Raw genomic sequence first — 26410 nt, 5'->3', positions numbered from 1 at the left:
CCCGCTGATTGGCTCCCGCTGTCTCCAATCACAGCAGGAGTGCGGCTCCGGCAGCACACGCGCCCCAGAGCCAACAATGAGAATCACGTACAAGTACATGATTTTGCTCTTAAGGCACCCTGCCGCAGGAAATGTACGTGGGGTTGGGGGGGTCCTTAAGTGGTTAAAGGCAGTTCTATGTTGGCCTATGTGTCCATGCACATTGGGTGTTTAGATCAGTATTTTAAGATCAGTATTTAGAGCAGGGGTCTTCAAACTATGGCCCTCCCAGTTGTTCAGGAACTACAATTTCCATCATGCCGTGTCATGTCTCTGATTGTCAGAGTTTTACAATGCCTCATGGGATGTGTAGTTCTGCAACAGCTAGAGGGCCGTAGTTTGAGGATCCCTGATTTAGAGGCATAAGAATAAATGTTCCAAAGCTTTTTTCAGAGAGGAGCTTATGAGTATAATTTACGCTTGTAAATTTTTCCCAGTGGCCAATAGAATGAATAACAGAAAGATCCAGCACAGATAGGAGTATTTTAGTGTGCCCCTGTGCATGGGGCCTGTTGTAAATGGACTCTTAAAGAATAAGTTCACCTTTGGGAACCTGTTATATGTTCCACCCAATTTTTTTCACTGTTTGAAAACAGCGTGGCCGTGCGGGGCCTGCCTACGTGGCCGTCATTTGTACACAGAGCTCTGTGTGTCTGAACGAACTACAAGCCCCGGCATCCTTAGCGGCTGTTGGCTTGTAGTTCTTAACCACTTAGCGACCGCCCACCGCAGTTTTACTGCGGCAGGCAGCCGCTCCTGGGCAAAGCAACATAGCACTATGTCGGTCGTTCAGAAGACTCTAGGGGCGAGCGAGCGCCGCTCATCAGCTGGGGAGCCAGTGCGTGTGACTGGCGGCTCCGATGGCCGCCGGCCACTCGCAATCTCCCACTGCTGACAGAGAAAGACAGACGTCTGATGTAAACACAGCAGTCTGTCATTCTCCCTTAGATGATCACAGAGGCTATGTGATCCTGCTATATAGGATCGCATGTCTCTGTGATGATCTCACAAGCCACGCCCCACTACACGCCCCTAGGGTCACATTTAACCCCTTGATCAACAGTACAGTTAACCTCTTCCCTGCCAGTGTCATTTTTACAGTAACAGTTCATATTTTTAGCACTGATTACTGTAGTAATGTCACTGGTCCCCCCCAAAAGTGTCAAAAATGTCAGTTAGGGGTCCAATCTGTCTGCCGCAATGTCGCAGTCCCGCAAAAAATCGCAGATCGCCGCCATTACTAGTAAAAAAAAAAAAAACAATAAAAATGACATAAATCTTTCGCAATAACTTTTGTGCAAACCAATCAAAATACGCTTTTTTGAGAATTTCATATAAAAGAATGTGAAAAATACGATTTTTTTTTTTTTTTCAAAATTGTCACTCTTTTTTTGTTTATAGCGCAAGAAATAAAAATCGCACAGGTGAATCAAATTGTTCATCTATTGTAGCATAAACTATATACCTTATGACTAGAGAGAGAAAATGTCAAAAGAAATATCCTGTATTATTGAGATATTGTAGAAGACCCATATTTTGGACCTCTGTTTTAAATTGGTGGATAAAAGGAAATTAATAAAATATTTGAAAAAAAAAAAAAAAAATACCACCAAAAGAAAGCTCTATTTGTGGGGAAAAAATGACGTCAATTTAGTTTGGGTACAGCGTTGCACAACTGCACAATTGTCCGTTAAAATAACGCAGTGCCGAATCGCAAAATAGGGCCTGGTCATTGAGCAGCCAAATCCTCCGGTCTTAAAGTGGTTAATGAACTTCCATGGTGCTGTGGTAGTTAATTGTGTCATTCTGTCAGTGAGTATCTGCTTACTCGTACGGGATGTACAGGCAAGCAGATGCACTGACAGTGTGCAGGAGACTTGCATGGCATCAGCGATCTTTTTTGTAGAAAGGTGAACTTATCCTTTTAGTCTAAACTCTGAAGTCTAAATGTTTTAAATTGCATTTCTATTTCATTCATTGACAGACACCGCTCTTTATTTTCCTGACCGTACGGTTATACTGCCCCCTAGAGGAGTAGGACATTAGGCAGAGAAAAAAGCTTGAGTACACCTATGGGGCAGTCCCTGGGGGGTATACTCCTACTTCCTGTCATAACTTTTTAATTTTTTTTTTCTGCCTGGTCAGGAGTAAGGACCTAGTTCCTTGCTGGGATCTCTGGTCCTGGCAATTTTTTTTTTTTCTTTTTAAATGGAATTTTTTCCACCTTTATTATTATTTTGTTCTTGTGAACTTGACAGCTGCGGAGTCATTTAGAAAGTCAGACTCACGATTTGTCATCACGGATGGACCTCGTAAGGGGCTGGCTGCTTTTGCTGCGACCATTGCCAGATGGATCAGACAGACTGTGGTTCAGGCTTATTCTATTAAGGGTCAGGTTCCTCCTTTCCCTGTCAGGGCGCACTCTACTCGGGCGCCTAGTGCCTCCTGGGCCTTCCGTCATCAGGCATCAGCGGTGCAGGTTTGCAAGGCAGCCACATGGTCGTCTGTGCACACATTCACAAAGTTTTATAAAGTGGATATGTTGGCATCATGCTTCTTTTGGCTGCAAAGTTTTGCAGGCTGCTGTTTAGAGGACTTTTCCTCTTTGAGGGTGTTTTTTTCAAGTGAGCTCCAGTTGTTAACAGTTGAGTTCCAAGTTACCTGGTTGGCTATGTTTACCCTTGGGGAAGTTTGTTTTCTGCTGTTCCCACCCATCAAATTTGACACTGCTTTGGGATGTCCCTACGGTCATGAAGATGATGAAGAGCTGTGTCCATCAATGAACAAAAGAGAAAATGGGATTTTTGACTTGCATAAAATCCAGTTTTCTTAAGTTTATTGACGGACACAGCACCCACCCCTCTTTGGAGTTGTTTTTTTTTCTTCTGCCACTGCTTGTTACAAAACTGAATACCTATAGCAGGAAGTGGGAGTATACCCCCAGGGACTGCCCCATAGGCGTGTTCAAACTCAAGACAAAAATCCCATTTCTCTTTCGTTCACTGACGGACACAGCTCCATGTCTTCTTAGACCCTTGAGCTTATGCTGCTCTCTCTTCAGGAGTAGGACTAGGAGGAAACCATTTTGGCTATGCTCCTTAGGCAGTCCCAGGGCGTATACCATCACTTCCTGCTATAGGACTTCAGTTTTTTTCTGCCTAGTTAGGAGTAAGGACCTGGCTCCCTGCTGGGATCTGCGTTCCTGGCATTTTTTCCTTTTTAAATAGAATTTTTTCTTTTCTCATTAATTTTCTGTTCCTGTGTGAACTACAATCAATCTGTTCCTGTGTAAACTGCAATCAACAGCTGGACTGGGCGACGCACTGGATATCCTAGCTCTTTATGGCCTTCCCAGCTTGGCCTACGAGTGCGACCCAACTATTAGCTCCGTGCTAGGTTGGCTGCGACAAAGCCCCACTGGAAGTGGCAAGTGAAATGCCTCGCAAGGTCGCATAGCCCTGGTTATGACAACGGTCACAATCAGAGTCGCAGCGTACCTCTGGCCGCAGCACCTCCATTCCAAGTTGATGTAGTGGGCTGCCAGGTGTAGTGCCCGCCTAATGCCAAGGTGTGGTGAATAGTGTCCCCCTTATTTCTCAGGGAATTGCTGGGGTGGTCGCGGGCCCTTCCTGGGAATGGTAGGCCCCCCTGTGTCCTTCCTACCCTCATGGTTTCCCCCACCTCCCTAGCAGGGTTCTCCTGCATTGGTCGCCCTCACCTGTACCCAGCCCTCCCCCCACTTGTCCCCCTTTGGGGTGCACGGGTGTTTCTGGGTGGGGGTGTTACATTGGTGCCGGGTCGGAGGGCAGTGGAAGTGTGCTGCTGGGGCCTCCCTGTTAGGGGTGCCTCCATTTATTTCACTGCGGGGGGGGGGGGTCCCTGAGGGGCTCCTCCCTGGTGGAATATTACTTCCCTAGGGTTCAGTGGGGTCCCGGGTCCCACGCTGCGTGGTGCCGCCATTTTGCCCTGGATGGTTGTTTTCAGCCTCGGAGGCCATGTTTTGGGTTTCCTATTGTAGTCTGAGGCGCCCATTTTCTTGAAGTCCAGTGCGGTGACGTGTGGCGGGGGCCTCTAGTGACAGTGTCAGCGCTTCCTCTTCCTCTTTGATCGCAGTGTGGCAGGCTATTTGGCGCTCTGGATCCAGCTCTGGGTGCATGGTGGTGAGTCCCTGTGGGTATACAGTCCTTCCTCTGCTATATACAGCGCCACTGATCCTTGTGGTGCTCCAAACGGTGCGCAGGGGTGCGCAGGTTTTTTTTTTTTCTAAAAACCTAAAAAAAAATTTTTGGGCACAGTGCGGCTCCGAATTAATCATGGAGCTCCTGGAATGTGTATCACCACCTGACCCACTCATTGAAGCTCTCCCTCTAGGTCTCAGTCTGCCCTGGCGGCCATGACGGTGACCCGGCAGTCACTTGTGTCTAAGGTTGATCTGGCCCTGCAAAGTTGGCCTAGCAAGAAGCGCCGCCCTCCTTCACCTGTATCCTCTGCCTCCTCAGAGTCTGATGTGGATTTGGCCGCTGCGGAAGAAAGTCAGCCCACTGGGTCTGCGTCCACGCACCCTGAGGGCTCGAACAGTGAGGATGAATCCTCTTTCTCTGCAGCTGCGCATGAAAAGGTGCGCGTGGAGGCATTAATTGTGTCAGTGCGGGAACTTTAAAGTTGGATGACGCCGGTGCAGTTTGGAAACCGCAGATCTTCCAAGGTGACTGAGGTGTTCCCCTTTCCTGCCTATTTTGACGAGATTGTCGCTAGTCAGTGGGGATCCCTGAAACGCATGGTTGGAATACCTAAGCGTTTCACTAGGGGATATCCCTTTTTGAGGAGTCTCTCCTGAAGAAACTGATGGTTCCACCGTCGGTGGACTCTCAGGTTTCCAGGCTAAATAAGACCACACTTTTGCCGGTGGAGGATTCTCCATCCTTTAAGGATCAAGAATGCTGAGGCTTTGGTTCGTTACCTTTTCACTGTGGCAGGTTCAATGTTGAGCCTGGTGTTTGCTATCACCTTGGTATCCCAGACCTTAACGGAATGGGCAAAAATTTTACGCCAGGATCTGGAAGGGGATCACCATCCTCCTCCTCAGTTGATCCAGGGGCTACAGTACATTTGTGATGCATCTTTGGATGCAGCCCCTTTGACTGGCAGAGTATCTGTGACAGCAGTGATCCTTTGCTGCATTATTTGGTTGAAGTACTGGTCGGTTGACCAGCCTTCTAAAAAGGTGCTGACTGATCTAAATTTGTAGGTGACCGTTTGTTCGGTGCCTCTATGGAGGAAATCATTAAGGGCCTTACGAGAGGTAAGAGTACCTTACTTCCGCAGTTTGCTAGGGGCAAGGAACCTCGTCGTAAACATGGTCCCTTTTTCTCAGCTCACAAGCGGTCCTTTTACTCCGAATGGATCGCAGGAAAAGGGTTCAAGATCCACCCGTAACTTCGCGGGCAGCTCCAAGAGACCCTGGAATTGTAAGTCAAAAGCGGGCACTACTAGTTTCGCGGACAAGCCTTCCCCAGCCTGAAGGGGCATCCTCACCCATATCCAGGGTGGGGAGCGTCTTCACTTCTTTCCTGACCTGTGGACCTTGCTCATTCAGGACAAATGGGTCCACGAGTTGATTTGGTTTGGCTACAAGATCGAGTTTCGGTCCTTGCCTCCGAGAAAGTTCTTTCCTTCCAATTTAGGCCTGTCTCCCAATCGGCTGCAGGACCTTTTACGGGGCAGTGCAGGACCTGTTAGGAGGAGTCATTGTGCCAGTTCCAGAGTCTTAACGTTTTCAAGTTTTTTTATTCAAATCTGTTTACCATTCCCAGGAAGGAAGGCTCGCCCGATCTTGGACCTAAAGGCTCTCAACCACTTTGTGCGGCACCAGCGTTTTCTTCATTTTGCTGTGGATGAGGAGCACTATCAATTAGTGGAGTTACCTTTTTGGTCTTGCTTCAGCTTCTCGGGTGTTCACAAAAGTCTTGGCCCCTGTGTTGGCCTTGCTTTGGCAGAAGGGGATCGCGGTACTAGGTTACCTGAACAATCTGCTTCTGTATGAGAGTCTTCTTCGGCTCTAGAAGTCGACTTGGACATTACTGTGCAAACTCTACAGGAGTTTGGATGGACACTGAATTTCCAGAAATCGGCTTTGACTCCATCCACCAAGCTGGACTACTTGGGTCTGACGCTGGATTCAGCATCAACCCGGGTTTTTCTTCCACAGGCAAAGCTACTTGTACAAGTTGCAGGATGTGATTCGGCTTCTGTTGTCAAACCGTCGGTCGTTGCTCAGGACTTGCATGCAAGTGCTGGGTCTGATGGTCTCCACCTTTTTGAGGCGGATCCGTTTGCTCAGTTCCATACCAGACCTCTGCAAAAGGAGATTATTGCCAAATGGGACAAGGATCCGCAGTCGCTGGACGATCTGATGCTGTTGAGTCGGGGTACGAGAGGGCTCCACTCCCCGGCGCGTCGTCTGGGAAAGTATTTTCTTCCCCTGTATTGGACAGGGATTTTCACAGATGCCAGCCTGTGGGGAGGTGTCTTGGGAGTATACTCGGCTGAAGGTGTTTGGATTTGAGAGGAGTCCAGTCTGCTGATCAACATCCTGGAGATTCGGGCGATCAGGCTGTGTCTGTCTCAGTGGAGGGTTCGTCTGCAGGGATGCCCGGTGAGGATAGAATCAGGCAATGCTACGGCGGTGGCATATGTCAATCATCAAGGGGGCACAGGGAGTGCCCTGGCGGCCCGGGAAGTAGACGGCATCCTGAGGTGGGCAGAACTATATGTTCTGACTCTCTCTGCTGTGCACATTCTGGGGGTAGAGAATTGGCAAGCGGACTATCTCAGTCAGCAGACGTTGGATCAGAGAGAATGGTCTCTTCACCCGGAGGTGTTTAATTAGCTGTGTCCCCGGTGGGAGACCCCTGATGTGGACCTGTTGGCCTCCCGTCTCAACAGGAAGGTGCAGAGGTTCATGTCAAGGTCTCGGAATCCTCTGGCCGACTCCCCAGACGCCCTGGTAGCCCCTTGGGTCAGTATCCACTGATTTACACTTTTCCTCCTATACAACTTCTGTTGAGACTGCTACGCAAAATCATGGTAGAAAGGATTCCAGTCATTCTGGTGGCACCAGGCAGGCCTGACAAGTCTGGTAGCAGACGTCCCTTGGAAACTTCCTCTCAGGGAAGAACTTCTGTCTCGGGGACCAATCTTCCATCCTGCTTTACAGTCACTGGCTTTGACGGCCTGGCTATTGAAAGCCAGGTGCTGAAGGACAGAGGGCAGTCAAGTCTGTGATTCCTACGCTGTTGAAAGCTAGGAAATCTACTTCCAGGAAGGTTTATCATCGAGTGCTCATCATGTGTGCATCTGTGTTACCTGCCCCCCTTCCTTCCCGGTTACTGTGCCCCCCTCCACTGTAAACAATGCACAGACCTCAGAATAGCAAACAGCAGCAGGGCTCTTGCAGGGCACTCATGTCCCTCCTCCATGGCTCCTTCTCCTCCTGGCTGTGGGGGCTTTTTTTTTTTTTTTTTTGGAGGAGGCTTTTTTTTTTGTTAGAGGGAGCCGCTTTTTTGCCGCTCCCCACAAAGTGCCGCCCTAGGCCTTGTCAGCCTAGGCCAAGACACAGCACTGCAGGTATGACAGTAAACGGCATGCCTTGAATGTAACTGTTTTGAGAGACCATTCAATAGATCAGTTTAGTTACACTTTAAACAGGAACTTTATGCTAGGAAATTAATATGGGCCAACAGGCAAGATTTTTAATTCAAAATAGACATGTGTTTGTCTATTTTGCATTAAAGCTACTTGCCTGCCTGTTTGCCCGTGTACAGTTAGTACACAAACTCGGCAATGCTGAAGCTGACGGAACTCCCATGAATGCGTTACATATTTTGGCTCAGCCAATGACCGCAGCCATCGATTTGAGACCTGGAAGCCAGCCGCTCGAAGATGTCAGCAGCCGGTGGGGAGTTTAAGGACGGCGCATCACTGGACTGAAGGGCGCATCACTGGATTGAAGGGGAGTAAAGTTCAGCTTTAAGGTAACTCTCCAAGTCAGGGTTTATGAATTATGTGTGGATTTGAATCTGCAGTGAGAAATAAACAAGACAGAAATGTGTCTGGCTGTTAAGCCAACCGTGGATGAATTGAATTTCTGCCTATTCAGCAGGGATCGGCCGAGATTCGATCTAACTATGGGCTGGTTGATTGTACTCAAGTCGATCTGTTGATCAACTGGTAAAACCAGCATATTGGATTTTTAGCATGCAATTATTGCTCCCATGCCAGGACAACACAAACTCATCAAGTGAGTTTTTCTTGCAATAGAGAAAATCGCATAATTTATGGCCTGCTTAAGTTGCTTGCTAAAAGATTTATGACATGCCAAGAAGCCTTTGCTAATGGTAAGAAGGTTTAAAGTGCTATCAATAGACTGTTGGCTTGGCTAGGAGCAGTACACGGGAGTCGTAGATGACCTAGACATACTGCCTGCAGCGGGGCCGGACGCTACACCGGTCTCCCTCGTGCTCACTAAAATGCTAAGAGGGACACACTGCTCCATGTGCAATAGGCCTAAGGGGTTTTTATCACCCGAACCTTGATTGTGTCAATGACTCTGTGAACCGAAATATTTTAATGACTAGATTATGACACATTCATTGCAAATCTCAGGGTTTCAGTGTGATTATCTAAGTGCTGCTAATGTCTATAGACTGTGTCTTATGGCACTGTTATGATGCCTAATAGAAGTTCTTTGAAGCTTAATGGAAGGCCTGTGCTGGATGGTTTGTGTATTCACTTCGAATTTGTTCTGGTGTGGAGGGGGGACAGAGAGACTGTCATTTTTTTTTTTTTTTAAATGTCACTGGAACCACAAGCAACAGACTAAATTATTTATCACAGAAGGTGTGAGCCCCGACTACCCTCTTCACTTTGCAACCCCCCCCCCCCCCGAAGCCTCCTGAGCTTCACACACACTATTGCTGTAGATGTAAAAGACTGGTACACAAATGCCTGTGGGCAGAGTCCTAGATTTACATATCAGCATGTAAAGTTCTCCTCTTGAAGGGCATGTGTTAGTCAGTAAAAGATTTCATAACTTGCAGATCATCTAAGGGCATCCTGTTAATTTCTCCCACAATCTTGAAAAAAAAAAAAAAATAAATACATAAAAGTCTATATTTCATAAGTTTAAAAGGAAATCAGATTTTCTAGGTCATTTTATAATATTTCTGTTAATTATATCCAGTAATATTCTTGCTTTCTTCTTCTCTGGCCTGACAGACACTGTTTTGTTGAATTAAATTCCCTTGGTGCTCATCAAATTTCTTTTTATTTTTATACTCTTGTACAGGAGAGGATTGAGCACACACAGATCTTTGTGTCTTCCCATGTGCTGTCCAATCTAAAGCTTCTAGGGATGCTAGAATAGCTACTTTTGTGACACCTGGTAAGGGTACCCCCTATCCATGTGTAATCAAACCCTAAGTACAGTAATTCTGTCTTATGAGAACAACAGAGGGAATATGATGTCTGAAAGTATACAAATCTGATAAAAGGCAGCACAATGGATGACTGTTTCAGGCAGAGGCATAATGAGTGAATGTGGAACAAGGTTCAGGCCATTTGCTCCACTTTCACAGTCCTGGCGAGTTGGTTCTGTCTGCAGACCAGATTCTGCCTTTGCTGGTGTATATGTACCCAATTCATCAATAATGTCCCAAAGCTCTGATGAAGCTTTCTGCCAAACAGAACCAGGTAATCTCTCTGCCTGAGAATTTTATGAGATTGATCATCTAATGTGCATGATTAACTTAAAGATCTAATAGGCTCCCCTGCTGCGGATGGATGCATGCATTTTATAATATGGCTGGATTGATGCTTATTGAAGATGGAGTGCTGCGGTATTTAAATTGCAGAGGAGCAAAATCACCAAGGTGGAGCTTTAGAATGTATGTATGCGCTAAATGAATGGATATTCAAATGTGCAATGATGTTTTTTATTTGCGATTTAAAATGCATTTCACACTAAGATTTGAAACTTCAAAATGGCAATCTTCTTATATGTTTTTATTATGAATTTACACTTCTATTCCCAGGCTGAACCATACAGATATTTAGAATTATTGTAGGGGTTGTTTCAACTAAGCTGACAATACTATTTAAGGTTTCAGCTTACCACTCCTGCAGTGGAAGTGTTACAAAGAAGGGAAATTAAATTGCAATGGATTTTTTGCAAATATGCTGATCCTGGTCATTTAAAGATTTATCACGTATATATGTATTTGGTTTTTTTCAAGCCAGGGTCAGGTGCATTACTAAATTTTGATTTGATGGAATCTTTTAGAATATCGAAGATGCAAGAGATAGATGCAACAGTACAGTCATTGGACATACCAATATGAATGGGCCTTGTACAATGATTTAATTGAACACATGAACCTTGACTTTTATAGCCAAAGTTAATAACGATCTGTCAAAATATACCATATTTTCCGGTGTATAAGACGACTTTTTACCCCAGGAAAATCTTCTCAAAAGTCGGGGGTCGTCTTATACGCCGAGTATATCATTTTCAAGGTACCTTCAAGAGAGGAGATTGGAGCGATGCAGGGACTTTTTCTTCTATTTCGGGCGCATGTACATTATCGGCGCCGTGTCGCATGTTCAGGAAGTTCTGTCTGGCGGCGGAGTGATCTGACTGTCATGCACTCGGTATACTCGGACTACGGTATGTGAGGTGAGTCGCAGGGAGCGGGAGATTTAAAACGAATCCCGATGGCGGCGGGTAGCATGGCACTGGCAGCACACAGTGAGTAGGGACTAAATGGATATTGTAATGTCTAATGTCTTAAGTACCGCACTGTAGAATCCTCAAAGTGCTTTACGATAAATAGCATTAGGACACAGAGCACTAGCTGTTGCATTACTCTGTCACAGTGTGCTACATGGCTTTTGGGTGCTAACTTTGTTAATTTATAGCTGTACTGAATGATCGACTATAACACAGTTTAGCAATAACAAAATCGGTACCCAAAAGCTATGTGGCACACTGTGACAGAGCCATGCAGCACCTAGTGTGCTGTTTGAATGGTTATCTCACTTTCTTACAGTACCTTGGAGACGAGGAGATCTGAGAAAATGTTTTTCAATGGTGTTGCCTTGCTTCGGAAGGGGGGTAGTCTTATATGGCGAGTATATCCCAAAAGCAATATTTTAACTTGAAAAGTTGGGGGTCGTCTTATACGCCGGAAAATACGGTACTTGTTTGCAGGTGCTTTTGTCTTAAAAGGAATCCCTTAAGAACTCCTTATGCTTTGCTGCAAGGGTACAAATATTTTTGGCAATATATATACTTTAACTTAGATTTCTTTATGCCTCTACGATTATTTGTAGCTTGTTATAACATAGTTTTAAAAGTTGAATTGTAGTGAACCTTTCCTGCTTATTTTTTCCAGATTACAGATACAAAAAAGATGAACTTTTTAAGAGGATCAAGGTTACTACATTTGCCCAGCTGGTACGTAATTTAACCGTTTTTTTTTTTTTTTTTTCCTTGAAAATAAATTAAGGTAAAATCAGGACAACAGCTATGTGATTAGTTCCACAGTGTCTTATTTCGGAGCCTCATCTGGACAATATGATGGCTCTGGTTTGGTAATGAGTGGGTTAGGAAGATCATCAGAGCCAGTAAGAGTTTTTGCAAGCAGATTGCTTAACATGACCCTATCAGTGGTTCAAAAAAAAGTCCAAAAAGGCATTATCCTGTGTAGAAAATGGCTTCATACTTTGGAATTTTTCTAACCTCGTACACCTTAAGTGGCTTGTAGTGGTATCGGAGCACTTGCAACAACACAGCTGAGTGACAAATTTTCGGGACAAGCTTTTGTGGGTATACCGCCACCTTCTATGTTCGGGCAGTACTAATCCTCAGAGGTTTAGTAAGTTGGTAAAACAAATTTGCAATTCCTACAATCTCTGAAAAAGCAAAAACAACTCCAAAAAAACAAAATGGGCCTGCAGATTGATGTCATTAGACAACATAGCAGGGCACAGAGGTATTTATTGCAGAGTAGGAAAAGGCAGTACGTAGCAGACTGTGGCTCCTAAAATGCTGCACATCTAGTAATTGTATCTATTCGTTTTGCAGTAGTAAATTGATTTCTCTTACGTCCTCCGACAGTCGCCGCTCCTTCATAATCTTGACCAATGGGTATTGACCTTTGCTCCGTAGGAGCTACTCCTACGGAGCAAAGGTCAATACCCAGATTATGAAGGGGCGGCGACTGTCGGAGGACTCAGAGAAAGGAATTTTACAGGTAAGATTTTACAAAAATTCAGTTTTTTGTTATTTTTCCTCTCGAATGGACATATATTGGCAGACCTCTGAGCGTTAGGTGTGGGATTTGCCTACGCATCGTCATGGTGGCAGGAATACTATCTTGGGGAGTAAAATGAGAGATGATTTTCTGCCATTAGGGAAAATGGCCTCCAAGGTAACATTGAGCAGGATAAGATTGATAAGGTCTTTAAGGTAATTAAAATCCTACATGTAACTGTACAGATGTTGTGCCTCTATTTGTAATTATTGACAGTCGGTGAAGGTTTGCTTTGAAATCTCTTTAATATGGGGAGAAACTTTGGCAGGCAGTAGAGCAAATTTCCAACAAAGCATTGTCAATAAATGGTAAATGGACCCCAGAGATTATATTGCTCTCGGTGATTCCTGGCTCCATGTCCTCAATTTAGATATCACTACTTAGGTTCTTTCTTTGTGCAGCTAGAACCTTCATTCCTAGACACAGACAGTCTATAAAACTTCCAGAGGTGGGAGAATTGATAGCGGAGATGTGTTCTTTATTGAGGATGGAGGAAATGACTACCCAACAACAGGGTAGACATGAGGAGTGGGTTTTATATATGGACACAGAATAAGGCTTCTCTCCTGAATTGATTTGTATTCAATTGAATTTATTTTGAGTTAAAAGAATGGATAGGATAGGCATTGCCGTTGAATAATTCTCATGAAAAAGCAATGTAAGCGTTCTAAATTTTTTTTTTTTTTTACTTTCTCTCTTTTTCTGGTTTATGTATTAATGTACGGGTGGAAAAAAATAAAATATGGGAGACACAGCAACTGTAAGAGTTCAGCATCATTGCTCAAATCTTCTTTTTAACTGTTCCTCCCTTACTGGGATGATCTGTATTGCTGAATGAAGAGTAAAAAGTCTTAGTAATATAATATCATATACAGGTAGTTCAAGTGGCATCTGTGTCAGAAGAGAGCGATGCTGAAATTACAAGTGAGGAGCTGCGGAGGCTGGAAGGTAATAAAAATTTAAACAGTTTTAAGTATTGGATGTCAGTCACTTGATTCCCTGGAGAAAATACTGGTGATGTTAAACTATGTTTTGAGCTCATTTCATGAACTATGTTTTCAACTCCCAGCACATTTTATTCCCTGCTGCCTTCTCTATAACAAGGCTGACAATGTAATACTGGCTTCTTGCTGTACAGTTTTTGTGCCTGTGTTGTAGGTGCATTAACCCGTCAAGCATTACACATTTTCAGAAAACAGCCTTAGGGCTATTCTTCTGGGTAATCACTGGAAATTGCTTACTTTCCAACAGATTCACTACATTAGATTTAATGAAAACTCTTCTCTCACAAACAATTTTAACCATGTATGGAGTGCTGATGATCCTGCTGTCCATACCATATGCCTATAGACAGACTGACTGATATACAGTATCTCACAAAAGTGAGTACACCCCTCACATTTTTGTAAATATTTAATTATATCTTTTCATGTGACAACACTGAAGAAATGACACTTTGCTACAATGTAATGTAGTGAGTGTACAGCTTGTATAACAATGTCAATTTGGTGTCCCCTCAAAATAACTCAACACACAGCCAATAATGTCTAAACTGCTGGCAACAAAAGGGAGTACGCCTCTAAGTGAAAATGCCCAATTGGGCCCAAAGTGTCAATAGTTTGTGTGGCCATCATTTTCCAGCACTGCCTTAACCCTCTTGGGCATGGAGTTCACCAGAGCTTCACAGGTTGCCAATGGAGTCCTCTACCACTCCTCCATGACGACATCCCGGACTTGGTGGATGTTAGCGATCTTGCGCTCCTCCACCTTTCATTTGAGGATGTCCCACAGATGCTCAATAGGGTTTAGGTCTGGAGACATGCTTGGCCAGTCTATCACCTTTACCCTCAGCTTCTTTAGCAAGGCAGCGGTCATCTTGGAGGTGTGTTTGGGGTCGTTATCATCTTGGAATGCTGCCCGGCGGCCCAGTCTCCAAAGGGAGGGGATCATGCTCTGCTTTAGTATGTCACAGTACATGTTGGCATTCATGGTTCCCTCAATGACTTAAATTGACACGCTTAAATTGACAACAAATGAGAGAGCGCAGCTAGCACAACTCACTGGCAATAAATGATAACAAATGAAATATTCAAGTGCAGCACTTCAGGAAAAGTCCATATACGTAACACTGGTAAAGATCAGAATAAAAGATTCCAAAAGTGCAAGTTCCAAATCAAAGTGCCGTGATAGATCCTCCACCGACAGTACTCCACACACTGACCCTTACCATCAGGGATGAACCACTTCTCTCATAGTGGTTAGATGTTTTTTGTGTGACTTACCAGGGATCACACAGCCACTGGATGGTATTCTAAGGAGCTCATCCACACCATAACCCCAGGCACATAGGGATCAACAATCAGCAGCAAAACTTCATAGTGTAGTAAGTAAAAATCTTCATTTATTTATAGTAGTAAAATACACTCACCAAACCACCAGCATAAGTTCACATATAAACCACTGAGTGCAAGGGACAAAATGGCTGATCTCCGTGTGTGGCGAAGTCACGCGATCCAGCTCCATTCAACGCATTTTGACATATATACATCGTCAGGGGCAGGCCTGCCCATGCCCGATTCTAATCTCGGCCTGTTCCTGCTGAATTTGAACCGGCCAAGATTCAAACAGTCTATGGCTGTCCTTTCCCTTCTCAATGTCTAAACAGAAATGCTTGTATGATATGATCTGAGTAACATTCAAACACATAAGACAGCGATCGGTACCCTGGATGATGACATAAGTCATCAACCAAAGTCCTCACCCTGGGCACCAAGCGCTGTCTTGTGTGTTTTTTATGTTTCTCAGTTGCATTTCTTCTAATGTGAACAGACAGTCTCACCATCAATTCATTTATACATGCACTCGGTGTAACTTACAGCTATTAGCTCTTGAAACATAGTGTTGGTTTTTTTGTATGATCCGATCGCTTATGTTTAGTTTAGGACAGAATCCTGCAGATATCCTAATCTGATTTTGTAAGCCTTTCCAAATGTTCTGAGATCTATGGTAAGTTTAGGGAACCTTTTTGTATGATAAATCTATTCTAAAGGTGCTAGTGGACTAGGCGGTTATTGTGTACAATGTGGATAGAATTTCATCTAATCTAAAAAAAACTCCAGGCACACTGCACAATACACAGTGGAAATGCATATGTTTATAGATTTACCTGCCACAGGTATACTGTATGGCCAGCCTTGTGATTTACAGACATTTTCCTCAATGTAAAACTCAACAGGTTATGTGTAGTTTAAATTAAAAGCCTAAGTGCAGCCAAAATCAAAAACAGAAAAAGGAGCACAAAGGAGCTCCTATTAGAACGGTTCCCGTAGCACTGCATGGACCGCGATTTGTCAGGCTGACAAGTCGCGGTAGTGTGAATGGGCACTAAAGGATTACACCTGATGCTCATTTTAAATTTGTCTGCTAACATAGCTTGTATTTTATTTATTTATATATATATATAAATAAATAAATTTAATATTTTTTTTTTATTTTTTTTAGATAATAGTTCAGTCATGTCGGATGCAGAGTCAGAGCTTGCAACAGACCGCACCAATGGCAAACACAGCCCTGGCAGTGTTCCTTTAAGCCCCGTCGAGTTGATTGATCATATGGGAAGTAGGGAATCCTTGAGCTCGGCGCGGTCAACTCTGCATAGGTGAGTGATACTAAAGAGCTTTATAAATGTATATAATAATGTATTACAGGAGTACATATGCGAGCAGACTTTTAAAAATCACCGCACCAGTTAAAATGAAGGCCTCCAATTCCTATTACCAGAAGGAGCCCCCTTACCTGTATCACTCTATTGCTCTCTTTCCAGACACGTAAACATTATCCACATCGCTGCTGTTATGTTTTTATAAGTATTATTGCTCCTTTTTAGTTTGAAATGTACATTTTTCTCATTTAGTGTTATTAGTGGAGTGGGAGAATTGGACCTGGATAATGATCCAAAGAAGAAATCAAAACAAGCATCCTCTCCAAGCTCAGGGCCTCTTGACAAACCATACCCAGATTGCCCATTCCTGCTTCTGGATGTACGTGACAGGGATTGCTATGATCAGTGCCATGTTATTGGGGGTAAGTAAATGAGCAAGAGATCCTGCTGTTAATGTTAACTTTTGCAATGTGCTGTGTTTGTTTCCTTATTTTTTGAATAAAAAAAAAAAGTGCAGACTTACTTGGTGTAGAAACAGGGACCTTTTTATAAATTGAATAACTTCCCATAAAAGGAGAAAGGCCGGTGCTATGGAAGTTGGCGAAATCATCATTTTATTATAGCATGTGAGCAACAGTCAAAAAATCCAACGCGTTCCGGCCACCAGGCCTTAACCACTTAAGCCCCGGAAGATTTTACCCCCTTCCTGACCAGGGCCTATTTTGCGATTCGGCACTGCATGACTTTAACGGACAATTGCGCGGTCATGCAAAGCTGTACCCAAACGAATTTGACATCCTTTTTTTCCCCACAAACAGAGCTTTCTTTTGGTGGTATTTGATCACCTGTGCGATTTTTTTTTTTTTTTTTTTTTTTTTTTTTTTTATCATGCGCTATAAACAAAAAAAGAGCGACAATTTTGCAAAAATAACAATATGTTTCACATTTTTTTTTATATGAAATTCCCCCAAAAAATGTAAAAATCAAAATTTTTTAACATTTTAGGCCAATTTGTTTTCTGCTACATATGTTTGGTAAAAAAAATAGCAAAAAGCGTATTTTGATTGGTTTGCGCAAAAGTTATTGCGTTTACTAACTAAGGGAAAGATTTTTGTCATTTTCATTGTTTTTTTTGTTTTTTTTTTAACGAGTAATGGCGGCGATCTGCGATTTTTTTTTTTTTTTTTTTTTTTTTTTTTTTTTTTTTTTTTTTTTTTTATTTTGCAGGACTGCGACATTGCGGCGGACAGATCGGACCCTTGACTGACATTTTTGACACTTTTGGGGGTACCAGTGACATTACTACAGTAATCGGTGCTATACATATGCACTGTTACTGTAAAAATGACACTGGGAGGGAAGGGGTTAAGTGTGTCCCTAGGGGCGTGCTTTTAACTGTGATTGGATGTGGCTGTGTGTGTAACAGCAGAGATCAATGGTCCTACATAGCAGAACCGTATGATCTGTGCTTTTACACAGGGGAGAATGACAGGCGGCTTTGTTTACATTAGCCGCCTGCCTTTCTCCCTCTCCATCCGACGATCGCGAGTGACCGGCGGACATCGGATCCGCCGGTCACATGCGCAGGCTGCTTTGGGATGGGGCGGGAGCGCGCCTCCGGCGGCGCGCGCTCGCCCCCAATTGGCTCCCAGCCTAGTGACATACCGGTACGTCACTTTGCCTGGGAGGGGCTGACCACCGCCGTATATAGTCGGGCGGCGGTCGGCAAGTGGTTAATCATGCATACCACTGCACATCACAAGTTATTTCCACCGCTGCGCTGTGTTATGCATCTTGTTTAATATCGTATAAATCGCTGAATGAGGAAGGTGACAATTTTAAATCATGCAGGTTAGAGACCAGAATCAGCAGGCACAGGGGGAGATTTAATAAAACTGGTGCACACATAATCTGGTGCAGCTGTGTATAGTAACCAATCAGCTTCTAACTTCAGCTTGTTCATTTAAGGCCCCTTTTTGCCGTTCGTCCGTTTTTCATCCATTTCTAGACGGATGAAAAATGGACATAAATGCATTCCTATGGAAAAAGGGATGTAAATGGATGATCATTCATTTACATCCGTTTTCATCCGCTTCCGTCAACATCTGGTTTTTTGAACCGATGAAAGCCCTATTTTTATCCGTTAAAAAAATGGATTGGATGAAAAACCGGTGAAAACTGATGGCAACGGATGAAAAATGGATGAAAAACTGATGGGACTGAAAAAAAACTGATGACAAAAAAACATGACAAAAAATGTGTGAAAGGGGCCTTAGCTTTGACAATAAGGCTCCTTTCACACAGTGTGTCCGTCAAACGGACTCCGCTTTTCTCAGCGGGGGATCGATCCGCCGATTCCCCCGCTGAGCAGGAGAATGACAGCTGTTCTCCGTGCTGTGTGTGTGGAGACACAGCTGTCACAGCACCATAGATCTCTATAGGGGGAATCGGATGGGAACGGACCGTCGGTCCGTTCTCATGCGATCCCATCCGATCCGCTGGACAGATGGAAAATAGGGTTTCCATCCGTCCAGATTTGACGGATCGGGTCGGATGTCAGCGGACATGTCTCCGCTGACATCCGATGCCCCATAGGGATACATGGGGGGACCGTTCAGATCCGCCAAAAAAACGGACAGGCGGATCTGAACAGTCCGTCTGTGTGAAAGAGCCCTAAAACCTAGAAACTGATTGGTTACTATGCACAGCTGCACCAGATTCTGGGTGCACCAGTTTTAGTAGAACTCCTCCCACCTTTTTTTTTTCAGTTGATATGCGCTATTCTCTACAGTGTTTTTGCATGTCCCCAAGTGGTGAAAGTGTGGCAGCAGTTTTTTTTTTCAAACCAAAGCTCTATTGGAATGTATTTTTTTTTTATTCAGGAAAAAGAAAAAAATGTAAGTCCAAAGCATCAGTTATACACTCAACGGCCAATTTATTCCGTACACCTTGCTAGTACCGGTTGGACCCCTTTTGCCTTCAGAACTGCCTTAATTCTTCATGGCATAGATTCAACAAGGTATTGGAAACATTCCTCAGAGATTTTGGACCATGTTGAAATAATAACATCACGCAGTTACTGCAGATTTGTCAGCTGCACGTCCATTATGCGAATCTCCTGTTCCACCACATCCCAAAGGTGCATCCATGCTTTCATGTTGTTAATGCAAAATTCTGACCCTACCATCTGAATGTCACAGCTGAAATTGATACTCCTCAGATCAGACAATGTTTTTCCAATCTTCTATTGTCAAATTAGGTGAGCCTGTGCGAATTGTAGCCTCAGTTTCCTGTTCTTATCTGACAGGAGTGGCAACCGGTAAATTTCTTCTGCTGCTGTAGCCCATCTGCTTCAAAGTTCAGAGATGGTATTCTGCATACCTTGGTTTTAACGAGTGGTTATTTGAGTTGCTGTTCTATCTACTCAAACCAGTCTGCCCATTCTCCTCTGACATCAACAAGGCATTTTCTTCCACACAACTGCCGCTCACTGGATATTTTCTTTTTTTTTCAGACCATTCTCTGTAAACCCTAGAGATGGTTGTGCGTGAAAATCCCAGTAGATCAGCAGTTTTTTAAATGATCAGACCAGCCCGTCTGGCACCAACAACCATGCCACGTTCAAAGTCACTTAAATCCCCCTTTCTTCCCAATTCTGATGCTCAGTTTGAACTTCAGCAAGTCATCTACACCACGTCTAGATGCCTAAATGCATCGAATTATTGCCATGTGATTGGCTGATTAGCAATGTGTGTTACCAAGCAATTGAACAGGTGTACCTAATAAAGTGGCCATTGAGTGTATATAAATTATAATGTAATGCAATATAAATGTTGCACACCTTGTAACCACACCTATTTGTGCTAGAGGTCAAGGTAATCCAGATGTGCCATACTTGTGTAAAACTTGAGATATATTGTGTAGAACAAGAAAAGCCGCTGGGTACCCATCTACTTCTTGTTCTACACAATAAATCTCAGGTAATGTACTAGGTGTTTATGTCTATTTTTGTAGTTTTTTTTTTTTTTTACTGGATTTCCCTGTCGGAGGAGGGCTGCGCCGGTGGAGTATTCCGGACAGATGCTATCCATACTGTACTTTGTGTCTTTGGCAGATTTCTGAGCACTGGGAGTGACTGTGTTTTGTGACATACTTGTGTGTACCTATAGGATCACTTACAACTAAAGTATAACTAAAGGCAAAACCTTTTTAGTTTTGGATAGAGTGGATAGGGATTAGAATGCTTTGCTTGTCAGTCTTGATTGCTGTCAGTGTCCCATTAAGGAAATTCACCTTCTCCATTTGTCCTGTTTTGGGTTGTCCCCAGAAACGTAATAGAGGGGAAATCTTCCAATGGGGACACTAGTTCTGGTGACCTGGGGGGGGGGGGAGGGTCGGGGGGTTGTCCCCAAGGGATTCCCCTAATTTGCAGGATTTCCTCTCACTTCCTGTTTTTGCCATGGAACAGGAAGTAAAGGGAAAGCTCTGCAATGGGACACAGATGCGAAAAAAAATAAAAATCTGACCAGAGTCATAACCCTCCCTTGCTGTATCCAAAATGAAAAAAAAAAGTTTTGCCTATAGTTCTACGTTAACTGAAGTGTTCATAAATGCCAGCAAGGTAGGGTCCATTTTTTTTGTCCAGCACGATATGACTGTCCCAAGTCAATATGACAAGCAGGTGATAATTCTTATATTGCCAATCAAAGATAGATTTATTGTTGCTAGCAGAGATCTCTGCAGGTCTCTGTGACTACGGGCTAAAGCTGGTCCTTTGCAAGAAGGTAAAAATCCTTTCATGGTGCATAACAATAAGTCCAGTAAGGCCCCTTTCACACATACGGGGTCCGTTCAGTTCATCAGTTCAGTCACGTGAAAATGTATCAGTTTTTATCATCCGTTTTTATCATCCGTTTTTATCATCCGTTTTTTTTTTCATCCGTTTTTTTTTTCATCCGTTTTTTTTTTTCATCCGTTTTTTTTCATCCGTTTGTTTTTTTTCATCCGTGTTTTTTTTTTTCATCCGCTTTTTTTTTTTTTTTTTTTTTTTCATCCATCCGTTTTTTTTTTTTTTTCATCCGTTTTTTTTTTTTTCATCCGTTTTTTTTCATCCGTTTTTTTTTTTTTTTCATCCGTTTCTTCATCCGTTTTTTTTTCATTCGCTTTTTTTACATCCACTACCAATGCAAAAACCGATTGTCCATTTACATCCGTTTTTCGTCCGATCCGTTTTTTTTTTTTTTTGACGGATGAAAAATAGGGCATTGATGTCCGTTTTTCATCCGTCAACGGATGGATGAAAAACGGACAAACGGACCGTATGTGTGAAAGGTGCCTAAAGGATGAAGCTGGTTAGCCAATGTAGTGGTAATGACCAGGATAAGGATATCTTCTATCTTGTCATCATCAAAATAATCAGCATACCTACAGTCAGGTCCATAAATATTGGGACATTTACCCAATTCTAATCTTTTTGGCTCTGTACACCACCACAATGGATTTGAAATGAAACAAGATGTGCTTTAACTGCAGACTTTCAGCTTTAATTTGAGGGTATTTACATCCAAATCCGGTGAAAGGTGTAGGAATTACAACAGTTTGTATATGTGCCTCCCACTTTTTAAGGGACCAAAAGTAATGGGACAATTGGCAGCTCAGCTGTTCCATGGACAAGGAGCAGATAAAAGGTCCAGAGTTCATTTCAAGTGTGCTATTTGCATTTGGAATCTGTTGCTGTCAACTCTCAATATGGGATCAAAAGAGCTGTCACTATCAGTGAAGCAAGCCATCATTAGGCTAAAAAACAAAACAAACCCATCAGAGAGATACAGTGCCTTGCGAAAGTATTCGGCCCCCTTGAACTTTGCAACCTTTTGCCACATTTCAGGCTTCAAACATAAAGATATAAAACTGTAATTTTTTGTGAAGAATCAACAAGTGGGACACAATCATGAAGTGGAATCTTTGTTAACAAATAAAAAACTGAAAAATTGGGCGTGCAAAATTATTCAGCCCCTTTATTTTCAGTGCAGCAAACTCTCTCCAGAAGTTCAGTGAGGATCTCTGAATGATCCAATGTTGACCTAAATGACTAATGATGATAAATAGAATCCACCTGTGTGTAATCAAGTCTCCGTATAAATGCACCTGCACTGTGATAGTCTCAGAGGTCTGTTTAAAGCGCAAAGAGCATCATGAAGAACGAGGAACACATCAGGCAGGTCCGAGATACTGTTGTGGAGAAGTTTAAAGCCGGATTTGGATACAAAAAGATTTCCCAAGCTTTAAACATCCCAAGGAGCACTGTGCAAGCGATAATATTGAAATGGAAGGAGTATCAGACCACTGCAAATCTACGAAGACCTGGCCATCCCTCTAAACTTTCAGCTGATACAAGGAGAAGACTGATCAGAGATGCAGCCAAGAGGCCCATGATCACTCTGGATGAACTGCAGAGATCTACAGCTGAGGTGGGAGACTCTGTCGATAGGACAACAATTAGTCGTATACTGCACAAATCTGGCCTTTATGGAAGAGTGGCAAGAAGAAAGCTCTTTCTTAAAGATATCCATAAAAAGTGTCGTTTAAAGTTTGCCACAAGCCACCTGGGAGACACACCAAACATGTGGAAGAAGGTGCTCTGGTCAGATGAAACCAAAATCAAACTTTTTGGCAACAATGCAAAACGTTATGATTGGCGGAAAAGCAACACAGCTCATCATCCTGAATACACCATCCCCACTGTCAAACATGATGGTGGCAGTATCATGGTTTGGGCCTGTTTTTCTTCAGCAGGGACAGGGAAGATGGTTAAAATCGATGGGAAGATGGATGGAGCCAAATACAGGACCATTCTAGAAGAAAACCTGATGGAGTCTGCAAAAGACCTGAGACTGGGGCGGAGATTTGTCTTCCAACAAGACAATGATCCAAAACCTAAAGCAAAATCTACAATGGAATAGTTCACAAATAAACATATCCAGGTGTTAGAATGGCCAAGTCAAAGTCCAGACCCGAATCCAATCGAGAATCTGTGGAAAGAACTGAAAACTGCTGTTCACAAATGCTCTCCATCCAACCTCACTGAGCTCGAGCGGTTTTGCAAGGAGGAATGGGCAAAAATTTCAGTCTCTCGATGTGCAAAACTGATAGAGACATACCCCAAGCGACTTACAGCTGTAATCGCAGCAAAAGGTAGCGCTACAAAGTATTAACTTAAGGGGGCTGAATAATTTTGCACGCCCAATTTTTCAGTTTATTTGTTAAAAAAGTTTGAAATATCCAATAAATTTCGTTCCACTTCATGATTGTGTCCCACTTGTTGATTCTTCACAAAAAATTACAGTTTTATATCTTTATGTTTGAAGCCTGAAATGTGGCCAAAGGTCGCAAAGTTCAAGGGGGCCGAATACTTTCGCAAGGCACTGTAGCAAAAACATTGGGTGTCGCCAAATCAACTGTTTGGAACATCCTTAATGCTGCATTTACATGTCAGCGTATGGATCGCGGGCAGAATCGCCGCGATTCCGCCCGCAATCCGGAGATCATTGCAAATCGCGGGACGCCTGTGCATTGCCCGTGATTTGCAATAGCACCCCAAATGCTGAGCGATGTTGCCGCGATTTCCGCCTGCCGAATCGCGGTAACATCGTGCAAAAAAAAAATCGCGGGACGCATTATGCCCAAAAAAGTACAAGAGCTTCTTTGGAGCGTATTGCGTCCCGCAATTTTTTTTTTTTGCACAATTTTACCGCGATTCGGCAGGCGGAAATCGCGGCAACATCGCTCAGCGTTTGGGGTGCTATTGCAAATCACGAGCAACGCACAGGCGTCCCGCGATTTGCAATGATCTCTGGATCGCGGGTGGAATCGCGGCGATTCTGCCCGCGATCCATACGCTGACATGTGAATGCAGCCTAAAAAGAAAGAATGCACCGGTGAGCTCAGCAACACCAAAAGACCCGGAAGACCATGGAAAACAACTGTGGTGGATGTCCGAAGAATTCTTTCCCTGGTGAAGAAAACACCCTTGACAACAGTTGGCCAGATCAAGAACACTTTCCAGTAGGTAGGTGTATGTGTGTCAAAGTCAACAATCAAGAGAAGACTTCACCAGAGTGAATACAGAGGGTTCACCACAAGATGTAAACCATTGGTGAGCCTCAAAAACAGGAAGGCCAGATTAGAGTTTGCCAAACATCATCTAAAAAACCTTCACAGTTCTGGAACAACATCCTATGGACAGATGAGACCAAGATCAACTTCAACCTCATTTTGTTTCAAGATCAACTTGTAGCAGACTGATGGCAAGAGAAGAGTATGGAGAAGGAAAGGAACTGCCCATGATCCAAAGCATACCACCTGATCAGTGAAGCATGGTGGTGGTAGTGTCAATAGCGTGGGCATGTATGGCGGCCAATGGACCTGGTTCTCTTGTATTTATTGATGATGTGACTGCTCACAAAAGCAGCAGGATGAATTCTGAAGTGTTTTGGGCAATATTATCTGCTCATATTCAGCCAAATGCTTCAGAACTCATTGGACAGCGCTTCACAGTGCAGATGGACAATGACCTGAAGCATACTGCGAAAGCAACCAAAGAGTTTTTTAAGGGAAATAACTTGAATGTTATGCAATGGCCAAGTCAATCACCTGACCTGAATCCGATTGAGCATGGATTTCACTTGCTGAAGACAAAACTGAAGGGAAAATGCCCCAAGAACAAGCAGGAACTGAAGACAGTTGCAGTAGAGGCCTGGCAGAGCATCACCAGGGATAAAACCCAGAATTTGGTGATGTCTATGTATTCCAGACTTCAGGCTGTAATTGACTGCAAAGGATTTGCAACCAAGTATTAAAAAAGTGAAAGTTTGATTTATGATTGTTAATCTGTCCCATTACTTTTGGTCCCTTAAAAAGTGGGAGGCACATATACAAACTGTTGTAATTCCTACACCGTTCACCTGATTTGGATGTAAATACCCTCAAATTAAAGCTGAAAGTCTGCAGTTAAAGTACAGCTTGTTAGTTTCATTTTGAATCCATTGTGGTGGTGTATACAGCCGAAAAGATTAGAATTGTGTCAATGTCCCAATATTTATAGATCTGACTGTATATAAATTTGTAATTAATGACGTTTATGATGTGTTTTTTCTTTTTTCTTGCATGGCTGTGTGTAGTGTAATGTTTACTGAGATTCACCATTCGTATGTGTTTTTTCTTTTTTTTTTTTTTTTTTTTTTCATTGCAGCTTATCACTATCCCATCGCCATGCTGTCCAGGACAATGAATCCCTTCACAAAAGAAATCCTGAATTATGTATCCATTTTATTGTTATCGGGGTTTTCAGCCTAATCCCTGGTACACACATTCTGTTTTTTCATTCAATCCAGCTGTCTGAGCGAAAAGAAAAGCCTTAGAGATTGCTAGTAACGATGTTAGAGCAGCGATCTCTCCCAGTGTGCCTTTGTATTCTGACAGAGGTCCTTATACTTGCTTCTGTCAGAAGGACAGCTGTACACATGGTCCTAATATTCAGCAGACATCGGCTGATATTTAGGCTATGTGCACCCAGCTTTGGCCAGTTGCTGAGCACCCTATAGCAGTTTTACTTCTACAGGGCGGCCGCTGTGTGATCCTGCACTTCCGGGTAGGGGGTGCAAATGTGTGCCACCAGCGGCTTGCTCCCCCTTTGAATACACACATCGGGAACCATGGACTCAATGTCCTCCGGCACCCGCTGATCACCAGCCACAGAGACCGAACTGGAATATGCCTATCTAAACAAGGCAGATTGCCATTCTGACAGGAGGGAAGGCACAGGTCCTGTGTCACTGCAAAGCAGGGACTAGGATCCATGTCTTTTCCTAGTAAAAGCATCTTCAACAGTTTTTAGAAAAAGCATTGGCTAGGCACACACTTAAGCTACATTCACCCCTGAGCGTAGCGTTTTCGCGCGTTTTTTACCGCGATTTTCAGGCGTTTTACAGGCGTTTTTTGTGCAGGCATTTTAGATTGAATAGAAACCAATGGAAAACGCCTGTAATCTGCCCAAAAAGAAGCTCATGTACTTTTTTGAGCGTTGGGCGTTTTGCTTACAGCGTCAAAACGCTCAGATGTGAACAGGGGCCATTGAAATGAATAGGATTTGTCTTGTTGGGCGTTTTGAGAGCTGATCCTAGAGCAGAAAAACTCCCCAAAAACGCCCCAAAACGCCTAGATCTGAACGGAGCCTTAACCCTTTGATCGCCCCTGATGTTAACCCCTTCCCAGCCAGTGTCATTAGTACAGTGACAGTGCATATTTTAAGCACTGATCACTGTATTTGTGTCACTGGGTC

General features: G+C 43.5%; 1 protein-coding gene across 1 annotated transcript in view; it reads left to right on the top strand.

The window, feature by feature from the left end:
- Positions 1-26410, top strand: part of CEP41 (centrosomal protein 41) — a 77542-nt gene that overhangs the window by 29832 nt on the left and 21300 nt on the right. The window contains exons 4-8 of the mRNA XM_082256191.1: positions 11490-11551; positions 13286-13358; positions 15912-16068; positions 16324-16493; positions 25322-25389. Coding sequence (XP_082112317.1) covers positions 11490-11551; positions 13286-13358; positions 15912-16068; positions 16324-16493; positions 25322-25389 — 530 coding nt within the window. The remainder of the gene's footprint in view (positions 1-11489; positions 11552-13285; positions 13359-15911; positions 16069-16323; positions 16494-25321; positions 25390-26410) is intronic.

This window comes from Pelophylax lessonae (genome assembly GCF_965119305.1).
Source record: "Pelophylax lessonae genome assembly, chromosome: 4".
Classification (NCBI taxonomy): Eukaryota; Metazoa; Chordata; class Amphibia; order Anura; family Ranidae; genus Pelophylax; species Pelophylax lessonae.
Note: the sequence above shows the minus strand (reverse complement) of the source record. Positions and strands in the feature narration are given on the sequence as shown.